The 15,686-nt window shown below is 32.2% G+C and overlaps 1 protein-coding gene across 1 annotated transcript in view; it reads right to left on the reverse strand.

The window, feature by feature from the left end:
* Positions 1-2,723: 2,723 nt before the first annotated feature.
* The window catches only part of E23 (ABC transporter G family member E23), a 139,501-nt gene continuing 126,538 nt past the window's right edge, over positions 2,724-15,686 (reverse strand). Inside the window, exons 3-11 of the mRNA XM_088271575.1 lie at positions 15,421-15,610; positions 11,935-12,071; positions 10,943-11,061; positions 10,089-10,214; positions 9,465-9,571; positions 8,560-8,767; positions 6,325-6,639; positions 5,458-5,572; positions 2,724-4,475 (exon numbers count right to left, since the gene is read on the reverse strand). Coding sequence (XP_088127701.1) covers positions 4,301-4,475; positions 5,458-5,572; positions 6,325-6,639; positions 8,560-8,767; positions 9,465-9,571; positions 10,089-10,214; positions 10,943-11,061; positions 11,935-12,071; positions 15,421-15,610 — 1,492 coding nt within the window. The 3' untranslated portion in view covers positions 2,724-4,300. The remainder of the gene's footprint in view (positions 4,476-5,457; positions 5,573-6,324; positions 6,640-8,559; positions 8,768-9,464; positions 9,572-10,088; positions 10,215-10,942; positions 11,062-11,934; positions 12,072-15,420; positions 15,611-15,686) is intronic.

Consider the following 15,686-nt stretch of genomic DNA (forward strand, 5'->3'; position numbering starts at 1 on the left):
TCTTTAAAAATACTATTTTATGTGTTATCTAACATAAATCATTATTACCTACAATATGTCCTCATAACTTTATAGTTTAAAACCATAATTATCTGAATGTACTTACACACCCAAGTATGTATATGTGAATGTATTTTTTCTTTGTGATGTGTGCATTAAAATAATATTAAGTAATGGTAAATTTATTATATATTCATTCAACGCAAAGAATCCTAATTATTTAATTAAAATTACAAATAATTCAGAAAACACATATAAAGTTAAAATAATATTATAAAACTTTAAACATGTTTCCATCGTTGCGCATGCAGAGCGAAAATATTTACAACATATATATAAATGAAATTTGGCAATTTGGATATATACAGCTATGATATTTATTAACTATTTAAAAAGGAAGAACTTAAGATGTCTTTATAATCAAACGCATTTAAGTATTGGGTTGTCAATCATAGACAGAATGGTGAATGTTATAAAGTGATCATTCAAACCATTCAATGGCAGATCATAAACCCTGTACTATTATTATTATTCCTGTTTCAAGATATCAATAAAAAATATTGATATAAATAACTCATAAGTAGATTTTATAATTTTGTATTTATCAGATGATTTGAGGACTTACTGTAGGCACTGGAGTAGTACAACTTTTTAACATACTATAAATACAAATGAAAATTGAACATATTTGCAGTTCTCGGGTAAAAATAAATCTAAAACTGTTAATAACATGATGCCTCCATTTATTCATTGTAATACACCAAATTAAATTTTGATTTATCGTGTCCGATTCATAATATGAATGATTATGATTTAATATTGAACACATTGATTAAAATGATTTAGACACTTTGTACTTTATTTTTTATTGCTTCCCTGTATTATTATTTTTGGACATTTTTATTTACGCTACATAATGTAGCATTTAAGATTACTTTAATATATTTTTTCTATATTTCATATAATTTTCTTCATAATGAGACATTACTAAATAAAACACACGGAACATACAAAGTTTTAATTATTAAAGAAAACACTTCGTTTTTTACCACTTGAGTTTTATTATAGACTACATGTTTCAGAAGTTAAACTTCCATCATTCAAGTCTGTATAATAACTAACTAAGTTTAACTTCTGAAACATGTAGTCTATAATAAAACTCAAGTGGTAATAAACGAAGTGTTTTCTTTAATCATTGTAACATGTCTTACCACAAAGTTAATGCCGAAACAATAAATAAAACAAAGTTTTAATCATGAATTTGTGAAAATGAATACTTATTGTATTTTTAACATTTTCATATTCTTCTCGGAGCATTGGAATGTCACAACATCATTATTTATGTGAGGCAAAAGGAGTCAAAAAAGTGTATTTAAGTCAATACACTTACATTTAAAGAAAATACTTTTTTAAGTGGGTATATTTACATTTTTAATATCAAAAGGCTTATTCATATTTTATATTACGTTATTGATTAAATATTACAAAACAGCACAGCCTTATCATAGAACTTCTATAATAGTCAAATATGTGAGAACTCCTTTAAAATGATGATTTAGTTCAGAAATGGAGTCAAACATAAACCAAATAAATGACCATCAATTCCTTGAATTTTATTAAATAAATGAAGTCATCAAATATCTGTATGGCATTTTATCATTACATCTTGAGAAATAAATGTAATTCTCAAATATATACACAAATATAACTCCCCTTCGTTCACTTTGTGTAACATCACTTTTTAAGTGGTATTACACAAAGTGAAGGATGAATGATAAGGAGAGTTTTATATTACCATACCAAAATGTTAACAATGCTCTTAATATACAAAATACATACATAAATATTTATGTAATTTATTGCCCATTGTTAGGTTTTGTATTCGAAATTTCACATAAATACATAAATATATCATTCATTTTTCTAGAATGATTTTTTTTTAAAGTCACATTTTTCTGGTACTTAATACTAAGTCTTAACGGATTTCTCTGGCATTTATTAAATGCAGATCAGGGTGCGTCTTTAAAACATTAAACTTGGGTACAACTCTTTTTTTTATTAGTCAATATTAGATTTCTGTAACATATCAATCTCCATAATGTTTAAGCAGAAAGTTATCGTTCATAAATAATATGTACCCTCTTTCTGAAAGCGTAAAATACTGCAGAACAGTAATATCACCAGATTCTATTGGCTGTATAAATATGTGCCTTATTTTAATACAAAATATAATTTAATATTACTAATCTTTAAAAATGAGATCTTTTTAATGAGGTTAAAAAAAAATTGTAGAATCGTTGAGAAACCAAAAAGGTATTTTTAAAAGTAGCCAAATAATAATGCTTAAAGATTTTCCTTCACCCCTCGTAAATTTAGTTTTTATTATACATTTACAGTCCACAAAGAGTCATTGCGCTTTTTTATACATATCCATTGGCCAAATTATTTGTTAACCGGGGTACGTATTACTGTACTTGTTCTCTTTTATGTGTAAAAGGCACCATTATGAAAATACTACTGACACAGTAATGTGCTACAATGGCTATACACTAGCTCTGCCAAGCCAGTTGCTAAAAATTGGGTTCAAAGAGGCCAAAAAATTGGTTTCCAAAGTTAAAGTACAGATTTTTTTGTTAGACGGAATTTTTACGCAATCACAATCACAACTTGATTTGATGTGGATAAAGTAAAAATTTGCAGCCATTTAGATTACTATATTGTGTGCATATATCTATTTTTAAATATATTGGTAAATGAGTGGCAACCACAGTAATAGTGTAATTCACCGAGATGCGAACCGGTTGCTAAAATTTTAGCAACACATCACATACACATTTATAATGTATAATCAAAAAATATTAATGGTTTATGTATTATAAATATACATACTTAGTTGAAAAACATGGCCGAATTTCAAATGAAACATTTTGTTTACATCATGTCAGTTAAATATACAGGTAAATTAAATGCAAAACGAACTGAGTATAATCTTGGTAAATGTATGGCAATAAATAGTATTGGTATTATTGCTCTGAACACAGAAGCTTTGGTGACTTCATTTTAGTTGCATTTAATGACTTCAGGTAAACTTCCCGATTTATGAACACAATATATCTATATTTTACACCTTCCCAATACACGATCTAGGTGAATGTTAACCGTATAACATAAAATATGAAAAAATATGTCACTTTAATATTTTTTCAACCATGCAACATTGTATGAGGTTCAATTTTTCAGATATTTAGTAAACATGTCTCATGACAACTAATAATTATCTTAATTTGTAGAAGACTTTGAGACAAAAACCATACATCTTATAAAACCCTTTTTAAAAGAGATAATAAAAACAAATTATCTTTGTTTACACATTACATAAGTTGGTATATTTAGCACATCTGGTTTGAGGGACAATTTTTAAAATCAATATATCCTTTCAGTTGTGCATAATCATAGACAAGAATTTAAAAATGAACAAAATAACATTGAAAATTTTTGAATACTTGTCATTTTTGAGTCAAAGTCTTCAGTTTATTTAAAGTAATAATATATAACTAAATATACAGAGGTTTACTTATATATAACTAGTCTATGAATTAGGAAAGTTTATTTAAAATATACATGAGATACATTAAATTAACATTTTAGTTTTAAATGCAAATAAAACATGTTTAATGTTTTTTTTATATATATAAAAATAATACCAGGATTAACATTTTTGCTACTACATGTTGTTTAAAATTATACTGTAGCGAAAATGCTCAAAGCACCGTTTTGGCCAGTTCACACCATGACGATCTATCTTATACTTCAGCACCTTGTCAGATTTTGAAAAATATTAAAATAATGATACTATACTGACAGATTAGTTGATACAAAATGCAAGAAGACTGACATTTGTATTGTTAAAATAAATGTTTCATATTCTTCCAAATGTTAATTAATCTGTTTTATTAATTTGAATTACATAAATTAAAAGATAAATATTTATGTTACAAAAATACTTCAATTTCATATTATATCTGTGAGCCTAAGCGGCTCATTATTAGAAATAGGTATCAAATTGTGGTAGAGTGGGTTCGAACTGGGAAACTCTGACTCAAGAGTCTGCGACACTAACCACGGGACCACAACCCGACATATGTTGATATGTTTTATGGCCGAAGCCCACAAGTCATCGAAATAACCAGGTGCATTAGGTGAAAATCTAACCCAAAAAGGATCCGATTAAAACTCATCCTATTCCTGCCATGCTTCAAACCTTTTCGCATTTGTCAATATCTTTTTCATATATCGAGTATCAATGTCGACACCTCAGTACAATGTACCCAGCGAGACGAAAAGCAAATAGGAAGAAGAGCAGAGCTACAGTGTTCAACCACAGTGGAGTGGCACATCCTCCTGCGTCCAGAATCTCTTGTGGAGGGACGATGGTTCCATTTACACAACTCGGGAACTGAGATGGAGAAGCGCAACTAGAAAAACAAATATGCATATCTTAAACATGTTTCACATCTCAACATAGATGAAAAAGAATACGGAAGTCTAATATGGAGTATTTACATGGCTTATTGCAACATTCACCATTCTACCCATGATTGACAACCACACTAGTCAAAAATTTTAAACTCCAACATATATCATTAATCTCATGACACTGTACATGTGAGTTCACTAGAGCCATCTTTAGTTGGATTGGGATAGCTCTTATTTAGCAGAGACCCTCTTATTTCGATATAGGTAAGATTCTAAATGGATTATTTTACATATGTACTGGGAAACCCCTGAAAATGGGATTTTAAAAAAAATTATGCAGCTTATAATTTGACCAGATTATTTTACTCAGAACATTTTGAGTGTGACCAAATACTTGTTCACATGTGAATATGTGAATTAAAAATAAATGCAATTTGAGAAAAAAACAGAAAGTTTTTATACACAAGAATGTGTTAAGGTCGTGTGAAATTAGCTCATCCTCGGAATTTTCCCTATCGATGTACATCCTACAATTGGTAAACATTCTAATTTTATTGTCACTTTCACTGCTTTGAGTATAACAAACATTATCATGGGCTTTCAACATCACTATTGGACAAATCCGACATTATAAGGGCTATAACCGTAGGTTTTTACAAAAAAATGCATTACGTAGTATCATTCACTAAAAATTAGATTATTTGTGAATATTATCGACAATTCGGAACGTGACTTCTCAGCCCGACTGCCAAAAAACACCAGCGTCATTGTCAGCATTTCGATGGGTCACGTATTCCAGAGTCGATATTTTGATTCTCAGGACTCTGATGGTCAAAGCTGAATAATTGCTTATTAATCTGAGCATAATCATAAATTTAAAAAAAAATTAAAAGCAATTGAAACAAAAAATTGAACAATGATTTTCTATGATTTTTTAAAAAATTTCTAATGAAATAATTCAAATTAGCTTGTTATACTTACGTGATTGGTTCTCCAAAAGTAAATTCCAATATTTGCATATTTTGATATGCATAGTGTATCATCGATGTATACCTCACCCATTGCAACCACCAAGGAAACCGTGTTGCCAGGTATCCTTAAAAGAAAAATAAACATCTCAGATAAATATACATACTATAATTGTGAAGATTTTATAGATATCCCTACATAAATGAAAATAAGGCTTACAACTTGTTAACCTTTTTATCCAACTTTACTCCAACTATATCCATCTTTAGTAATCACTTTATATCCAACATGTTTTAGTTGAGAAAATGATTACAACAATATGAAATAATTATATCCAAGAAAAAAGAAACTGCCTTCTCTGGGACTGAAGCTTAAAGGCAAGCTTCATCTGACAACAAGGAGGAGAAATCTTTTATGGTTAAAGTACAATAATTTTTGCTAAAAAAACGAAAACAAAAAAAATGAACAACAAATTGGATAAATGCGTTTCGCATAACGAACTTGCTACGGGAAGGAATTAAGTAGGTTTTTTGAAAGCTGTTGCACCGCATTCTCATATCGATTCAGAAGCATCTAGACTTCCTGACAGACCTTCTCTTGCAAATATTTTTTTATTTTTGTTTTTGTTTTATGAACTAAGTTGCGAAATTTGTAGGAAAATGTAAAACAGAATTACTATCCCAATTTTAATGTGAATTTACATTTAAGCTTTCAATATCCCTGTCACTGCCAATCTAAATAAATACAAGTTTTAGAAACCACCACCAATTTTCTAGAAGTGCCCTAGTGTAGGCAGTGAAAGGGATCCAACGTCTAGCTGACTAACTGAATTTAGTATGTTATGTGAGACATCACTGTATTATGAATAAAATATTTTACCTCCAAATAGCTGTGTCGCCAGTGTGTACAGTGCACTGACGGTGATAGCCAGATTGAGATCCATACAGATGGCACCGAGGAACAAGCCAGCTGATTGGGCCACCAGAGCAGCCAATAGCAGAGCTCCTAGCATCGCAATGAACAGCACAGCAGATGGGGTTCCCGCTGCTAGAAGAGGGTAGCTCAGAGCATGGTAGGCCGCCGGCAGTGCTATGGTGAGTGGTAACTCTCCGACCATCTTGGCCAAATAGTAAGCAGAGAGGCGATACGTCCCTGCCCGACGCTCTTTAGCAACAACTTCTCGTTCAGCAGGAACTGCAAACATTAATTTATTTCATTACATCACATGGTCACATATGATTTAAAGACACTTTATACATATTGTTGTAGAGTTGAACTTTGTTATTGCAATCATGGAAATAGTTTGATTTGTTCCCGACTGAGGTAAGAAGTGAAAATAAAATATGGAACAAAGGCAAAATAAAGAAATGGGTAAATGATCAAGAGTTAATTCTATGACAAATTGTAAAATCGTATTAATTTTTTTCTCTCTCTTTTGTGCGTATATTAGGTTAAAATTGATAAAAACAATAAGAAAATGTATTTAAAAAGAAGTCCACCGACAAGACACACAGTTGGCTTGGTGGGTCTCTGCAAAAAAATATTTAAAATATCGCGCTCTCCTTTCAAGAACGTCATAAATCAAAATGCTTGATTTTTCAGGAGAACGTTTTTAAAGTTTAAAAATATAATACAATGTATTAAAAATAATTATCAAGCCACTTTTTGAACTTTTTACTGTGCAACAGATCTTTTTAGATAAAATCTGAAGGTTTTTTCTCCATTTGAAAAATATTTAGTTTATTTAAAAAAAATAACTAAACAAAACATTTTATTCAAAATGCAAAAACAACACATTTTGCCCTGTAGCGGGTAAATGTTAAGTTTAAAATATGCCTCTTTTGCTAGGATATAGTAAATTTTCTGGGCATTCCGAAAAACACGCACAACTGAAAATTGACGATTTTCGATTTATGACGTTCTTGAAAGGAGTGAGCGATATGTTAATTTTTTTTAAAATAAATGTATACAGTTTACGCAAAAAAAGTAAGATTCCATATAAAATAAGGAAACATCTGTTGAAATTTTAGTTTAAGATTTTCTACATACATTTATTCACTTTTATAATGAGCTATTTCTCAGGTAAACCGAGAAAACATATAAAAAATCTTAAAACTGTTAATGTGTCAATCGTTTAAAACAACATATTTGACCAATAGCCATAAAACCCTATGGGGCAGTTAACTAGAGCATCCCACGGGATCGGATTACGTTTATGACACTAGTTAAGATACTGAGAAACTAATTATTGTTTTCGCCGACAACATTGAATAAGTATCTACGCATATGGTTGAAATTGCATGTAAATCCAAGCTTTGGGAAGTCAGGAGGTACCTACTAGCGCCAGTGGCTCAGCACTTTATTACAATAATCAACTTATTTGTGGAGGAAGACCGAGAAAAACATGGCACGATCAGGTATGCCAAATACTTGAAAGTGGTCAGGTTAGGAGTCGTAACAATCGGCGGGTATGTATGAGGAGATGCATGAACGTGGAAGAGGCGAAGAATGTTTGCAAGGACAGAGTGGTGTGGCGCTCTATTCTCTCTGCCTACCCTGCAGAGAAGCGGCGTGATGGTTAGTTAGTTAGTTAGTTAGTTAGCTTATTTGTAGTTTATGAACGTCATTTTTGTTTCGGGGATTATACAATTGTTTCCATATTTTGCATATTCTATGCTTACTATGGACAAAGCATATTAAATATGTGACGCAAAAAATGTCAGTGTGTAAAAGGTTTTCACTATCAATACTTGCAAAAATTTTTTTTTATCTGTATTTAAAAAGAGCATCACGGATACCAAAAAAATAGGAAATGGGATCGTACAAACGTTGATGAAGCTTTATTACAATAGTTTTGTACCCAAAGAAGCGCAGGATTTTCCATATTTTATAGGAAAAGTGGATTGACATAAAAATACAATATGTGTATAACAGATGTGTGAATATATCATAATTGTGTAATTTGATTGAATTGAGACTTTTTATGTTACGCGACTGTTCTAGATACTTCATGTCTTCATAACATATATAATAAGCAAATTCAGTCAATCCCATCTTCCTCATAATAACCAAGTTTGACTATATTTATATTACTGTTTCTTTCTAAATACTCACTGCTGCTCAGTGCACCGAACAGCGCAAACAGCATCCAGTAAGTCTGCGAGAAGAACATCCACCCTTGGAGATCGTGGAGTGACAGTTCTGCTCTTGGCAGCCGGAACCACAGAGCCCCGGCCATGAGGGCCAGACCTCCCGTCTGCACCCAGTTCAACCAGGAGAGCATTCTCGGCCTTGCCTCTCTGAAATTTCTTGAACACAGGACCTGAAGCGGGAGAAACAAATGGTCACAATTAATACAAAAATAGAGAGACATTCAACCATTTAATGATGAATTTTAATGAAGATTTTTTTTCGAAAAGGGGCCGATTTTTTAATATTTCAGATAATGATATAATGTTTATAAAATAAAACAACTTTGTTCTAACCACTTTTTATTGGTAGGTACATTTTATCCAACCGGTTTCGACAAGAAACTTGTCATTATCAGGGTTTATTACTAAATTCTAAAACATTGAAATACTCATAGTTAGATTATAGATAAAGTGAACCAATAAAAAGTGAAGTTGTTTTATTTTATAAAGTTCATAAAATGTGCCACAAAGTATCTGCAAAAAACATTCAAGAATGAAATAATGCATTATTGCAAGGCATAAAATATCAATATTTTCTAGTTTTATGAGTATTTATTGAATGTTAAAACAAAGAGAATTTTTGACTACTTTTAAAACTGATTTTAGAAGAAAACCAGAGCACTGCTTTTGGGATGTTTGCAAATATAGACCTGAAATAATGTGTGCATACTGGAGAACTGTCAATTTTTTTTTAAATCCTACTCATCTTTGAGGGGGAAATTATAAATAGTTTTTATTCACCTCAAGCTGTATTATTACTCTTGACGTTGAGTAAACAGCTCATAAAAAGGATTGAGAGTTTCAAGTACTGGAGAATGGACAAAATACCTTAAATTGAGTGAAGAAACTGGTAGCATATTGAGAAGGAAGGGGTTCATAATCGGTTGCAGAGCTGGCATGGGATCCAGTTTCTAGCCATACAAGCGGAGCCTCTGCTGTAACAACAAAACATACAAATATTTAATATGCAACTTCTATAAATATTTCAACTTTATTTAAAATTCTTTATAATTTATTGCTAGCTTCATCAGGGAAAAGAAAGTAAGGCTACATGAGCAAGATTTCCCATCATCTCTTTTCCGCTGTCAGCTGTCATTGATAAGATCGAAGACTAAATAATTGTTTAATAAAATATGTAATAAACCAAAGACTAACTAATTGTATTAATAAACATTCTTCCCCCTCTCCGGCCCGACTCGCCTAGCGAAAGATCCATTAATCAAGTGATCCGGTCCAAATGAACGAATCACTTAAGTGATACAGATCCACTGATACAAATCTTATGAACAACCGGATCTTTTTCACTTCGAATATGTACACATATGTATATCTTCTCATATGTAAGATTCTCATTGGGCTGGTTAACGATTAAATAAGCTTAAACAAACAAACAAAGTGTGTATAAACAAAGCGTGGAGATCTTATTTAAAGTAAAGACTGATAAGTGCTTACAAGTTGGTGTGAGGTCCTCCTTGCAAGGATGGTGATGATGACCCAACAAAGGATCGCTGAGACTGGCTGCATTTGCCGCAGACACCAACCTATCTCGCACTTCCAGAGAACTCTTGACTTGTTCCACTGAAATAAATAAAATCAAATCATTATTTTCATTAAAAACTAACTCAATTTTTTTTCTCAGTAACTCTCTATGAACAAATAAGTAATAGCAGTTAGTTGGGAGATCTTAATAAAAATCACAGTGATATTCTAAACAACGTTGAAAAAAAACTATCTGTCCCAAAAAGCCTTGTGTGATGAATAAGAAGAATTCAGTTTTATATTGGAAGAACTAATTCAATTATTTTATCAAAGAATATGAATAACAATATTATTTTTGAACATTATGAAATATGCACAAAGATTGAAAAAAAAAAGTTGTTAAAATACGATATATAAAAACTGATCGTATCAATTATATAAATAAGATATACATATTTTGGTGATTTCATAACAACGTTTTTGGTTAATGTAACTACATGATTTATTGATGTTTAACACTCTCCTTATCATTCATCATTCACTTTGTGTAATACCACTTTTACAAACACAATTTTATACACAAAGTGAATGATGAATGATAAGGAGTGTTATATTACCAAACCACAAAGTTAACAATGCTTTTAATATACAAATTATATTCATGTTTAGTTTACACACATTATAGGTACATGTATGTTAGCCAGAGCCAGATCGTAAGCCTTGTGAATACCCGCACATCCATATTCCCTTCGTATAAAAATATGATTTCTCTCAGTTGTGCTTTTGAATATATTAAAAATATTGTATCATATGTATTTAATACTCACATATGAAGTCAGCAGGGTTGTAATGTGGTAACATCTGTAGGCCTAATCCGCTGAAGAAATCCACAACTTTATCCACATCACCGAAGTAGGCGGTCTGTCCATTGCACAATAACAGTAATCTGTAATATAAAAATAATAACAATTATCAAATAAGAAAGTTTCATTTCCTGTCATAAAATTAAACAATAACTCAAAGTTAAAAGTAACATAGGTGTGTTGAGATGGTGGTGAATTGAGTATTTGAAATACTCTATCCTTATATCGACATTCGAACATCTATCATACATCGTTTTATCATACAAATTCTTTATCATGGTCTATCACTTCGTTCTTCCCAAGAAAGAACACCTTCCATTCCTCGTCATAACACATCATTCTTCAGTAATTCCTTCTCTGTCCAAGCGGCCAGACTATGGAATGAATTACCTCTCCTTGTAAAGAATGCACCTTCTCTAATAACTTTAATTAAACGTCTGAGACATTATTATCTATCCTAACTGTCCATCAAACCTCCTCCCTTAGTTTTTCCATCTACCTCTTTCCCTAAACTCCCCTTTTCCTTTGCCTTCCTTATTGTCATCAATTTGTAATTTACTTTTTTTTAAATGTTCAAGCACTATCTACCCTCTGATTGCAAACAGCTATATATGGTATCAAATGTTTTGACCAATATCACCAGTCTGTTTTTGGTTGCTTGGAAAATATCGCTTTTTAGCAATAAGCCCACCAATATACTTATTTATTTTAAATACATGAAGTTTAAATCAATAAATAAACACATGATGCAGGACTGCCGACTCAAGGGGTTTGGTAGTGACCTTCGGGATATCCATGAGGCGACCCCGGAGGCGGTGGATTGGCTGACAAGACTGGAGCCAAGACTCTAATTTCATAAGCCGCAACCCACATGGGTGAAGAAGTAACTAGCGCCTAACAAAAAGAGAGTGAACGATGAACAAATATGTCAACATTCTTGGTGCGTTGATACTTACGAGTCGAACATGTGGAATATCTGACTGGAAGGTTGGTGAACGGTAAGGATGATGGTCTTTCTCTCCTGAGCGGCGTACTTCCTTAAACTGGACACTAAGGAAAATGCAGCAGCTGAGTCTAACCCAGAAGTCGGTTCCTGGAAAAGAAAACATTAAATTAGATTGAGTCTAGTGTGACAAAATGATTTATAAAAATGAATGAAAGGGAGTACCTACGCCTGGAAAACCACATGAGAAAAAACAATGGAAAACTTATATTATTTTGAAAGTAAAAAGTAAATGAGTACCCACATTTTATTACAAACAAAAATGATGATGTAGGTACTATAAAAATACAATTTCTAACTGGTGTAGTTCCTTATTTAAACAATTAAGAATTCCTAGACAAGGTCGAATGAAAAGCACCCAAAAATACCCCAACCAGGATATGAGAAATATCGTGGGAATAAAGTTGTGAAATCCTCCCATTTCCTATGTTGAACAGTGATGGATATAATTGAAATATTTCAATAATGTATTCATATTATTATAGTTAAAAAACATGAAAAGAAATGTCCTTTTTAAACCATTTTTTTAATAATCGGAATCATCTTCCTGGCTCTATCGTAACTTATCGTCTTTTAGACTGTTGGAGTCAGCTCTACTCGTCCTCAGGTTGTAGATCCTTTTGTCATGGGAAACGTCATCTAGGCCATGCCTTTGAATCATTATTTTTGCTGTCTGCAACATCCATGAATTCTTTACTCCTCCTTTAGATGACTTTTGAGGAAGATCCAAGGCGATTGCCTGGTTCACGATATGATCAGCTTCTCTGCGTCCTATGTGCCCATACCATCTCAATTGCCTTTCCTCTACCTTACTATTGATGTCTGTTACACCCAGGATTCCTCAAATGCGTGACTTAAACTTTTATTTAATTTTTAACTTTTATTAATAAAATGATTAGTTTATTTATTGATAAAATATAAGGGTACATACCTACATCCCCCATTAGCTACTGTTGTCTCCCATAAATTATTGCTGCACGTGTTAAAACTGTCACTTAGAATTGTATAGCTACATAAGGACCGTAGTCCATTTGATTTTCACATATCCCTTTGATAATGTATACACATTCATGTGACACATATCACATATCCTTTGGTTTGATAATGCCCTAACAAGGCGAAACAATTGTCACAATATAATATTTTTTATGTGTTTTTGTTAATAAAATACAACTTAGTAGACTCAAAAAATCTGTGCTTCATTTAAAATTAATACATAAATTAAAATGATTAGTATTTGATTATTCCCATCACTAATAGTTGCTAAGATGATGATGCTCATGTTCGATTCATTTAAAAATGAGATTTTTTACGATTTCTGTTTAAAAAAAGTTCTCTGACGAGTCGTACAATGTAATACTATGCAGGTGTTTTCAAGTTCTCGATTAAATACATTTTTCCGTTCCGAGAAATCGGCCATTAAACGTTTTTACTCAAATTTTATTATAATTTGATTTCTCTATAAAAATAATTAAACGAATTAATTTCCCTTAAAATCTATGTAAACCCATAAAATGCGAATTAATTACCGCTAATTTAGCAGAATCAAGTTTTATTTCCTAATATCGCAACGTAATAATTGTGAACTTAAAAAAAATTATCAGAAATCAGCAGTTTAAATCGATTAATTGATCGTAACATTAAGCATTAACATTTTAACAACAACAATAAAGGAGATCGTGGCTATTCCAAACAGTTTTTTTTTATATCATCTTATATCTAACGTTAATCTGTTCATACAATTTTTCATGCTTGAATCTACTTTATGTATTAATTTTTAAATCAAACAGATTTTTCGAGTCTAAATTCTGTGTTTTATTTAAAAAATTATACATAAATTAAAATGAAGTTCTTTAGATTAAACGCCAAATCAATAAATAATACTTAAAACTACTTTTTATTAATAATTTGACGTTATTTTACACTCCATGTTGTAAGGAAAAATTTGTGTACTTAGTTAGGTAGGTACCTACCCCGATGCATCAGCCCATCACTAAGGGGACTTTTATTTTATTTCATTTTATCCATTCCAGGTTGTTACGCTGTTTGACAATTTATAACTGCGTTATTTTATTTAAATAAATGCAGCAACAAAAAATAGTTTTTTCGGCAAGGAACGCATGACTCTTTTTTACATTCATTTATATGGAATTTTTTTTCCCTTAACGAGTGTTTCACATAACGAGTAATATCCTGAAAAGAATTTATCTGGTTATGAGAGGTTCCACTGTATTGCCATCGTAATATTTAAAAAAACTCCGTGTAGGTAGGTAGGTAGGTACCTACCCCAATGCATCGGCCCATCACTAACGGGACTTTTATTTTATCCATGCAATTTGTTGACGCGTCGAGACTGGGGACAGTTGTGCATTGGTGTCATTGCATCCCAACATTACGAGTATCATTATGATCGTATTATCCGATGACATCCTGTTGCCCGTGGTCATATGGAGAGATTATTATTATATTTCATCCCATTGCACAATATGCAATAATATGAAGTAATGACCCTCCTTCCAATACTCGGCCGGCACATAATTTCGGGTCAATTGGATATCAAAAGGGTCGGTGGTCGGTGTGATTACTGAAACCCTGCGCGCTGCAAACGGCCAATTTATTTTTTATATTTTTATTTCTATACAAACCCGTTCACTCATACTCATATTGCATCTTGGAACATTCATTTTGAATAATTCAACGGTTTCAAAAATATAAACATAGATAATATCGCAAAAAAACGTTAACTATAAAATCCCCGTTATTTAAAGCTTTCAGTTTGATAAAAATACCCGCTATTTAACTTATAGTTGAATTCACTTTTAAAACCACATAAATATGACATTTTAAACTACTTAGTGTATTTTGCCACTTTAAAGAACGTCGAAAACTTTATAATACTGCATCATTAGTCGAAATTGCATATTTCGAGTTAACGTTTTTTGCCAGTATACCCACGACATATAGTATATACTCGTACACGGCAGGCGCCGTGGCGTAGTTGGGTAGACGCTTGACTGCGAAACTGGCGTCGTGGGCTCGATTCCCACCAAATGCATCTCGGCTACTGTACTAGAAGTCCCGGGTTCGATTCCCAGGAGAGGGGGGTGAAGTAAATTCTCTCAAATAAAGTGATTTTTTACTCTAATATTTATTCAATATTACCCTAGGCTGGTACTTGAAGCGGAGGGTCGATCACCTTTCCTTCGTGTGTTAATGAACAAGATAACACTGCGTTTATATGATGCAGTGCCCTATGCACCATCGGGTGCGGATAAGGGCTTTTTAATAACAGGTTCCTGTAAATATAAGCGCCCTTGAGGTAGTATTTAAAAAAATGGCGCTGTATAAATTATTCAAATTTATTATTATTATTATTTAAACATCCAGACTTCCATATTGTCCTTCATCTTAGTTGAGATATCAATATAGTAGAACTTACGTCTAGTAGCATGAGCGCAGGATCTGTGAGTAGTTCGCACGCGATGTTCGCTCTCTTCTTCTCTCCCCCAGACAAGCCTCTCCTCACTCCGTCCCCCACCCTGGTCTCTGCGCAAGCCCCCAGCTCCAACACCCTGATGATGTGCTCCACATGAGCTCTCCTCTCCTGGGCGGTCAGTCTCTCCGGTAACCTGTTGAACAAAACACAAAGTTATCAGACTTTTTAAACAAGTTATTAGACATATTGTAAAATGGTTAATAGCGTCC

The sequence above is a fragment of the Brachycentrus maculatus genome, unplaced genomic scaffold (genome assembly GCF_059751285.1).
Source record: "Brachycentrus maculatus isolate JH-2025_06_01 unplaced genomic scaffold, ASM5975128v1 h1tg000452l, whole genome shotgun sequence".
Classification (NCBI taxonomy): domain Eukaryota; kingdom Metazoa; phylum Arthropoda; class Insecta; order Trichoptera; family Brachycentridae; genus Brachycentrus; species Brachycentrus maculatus.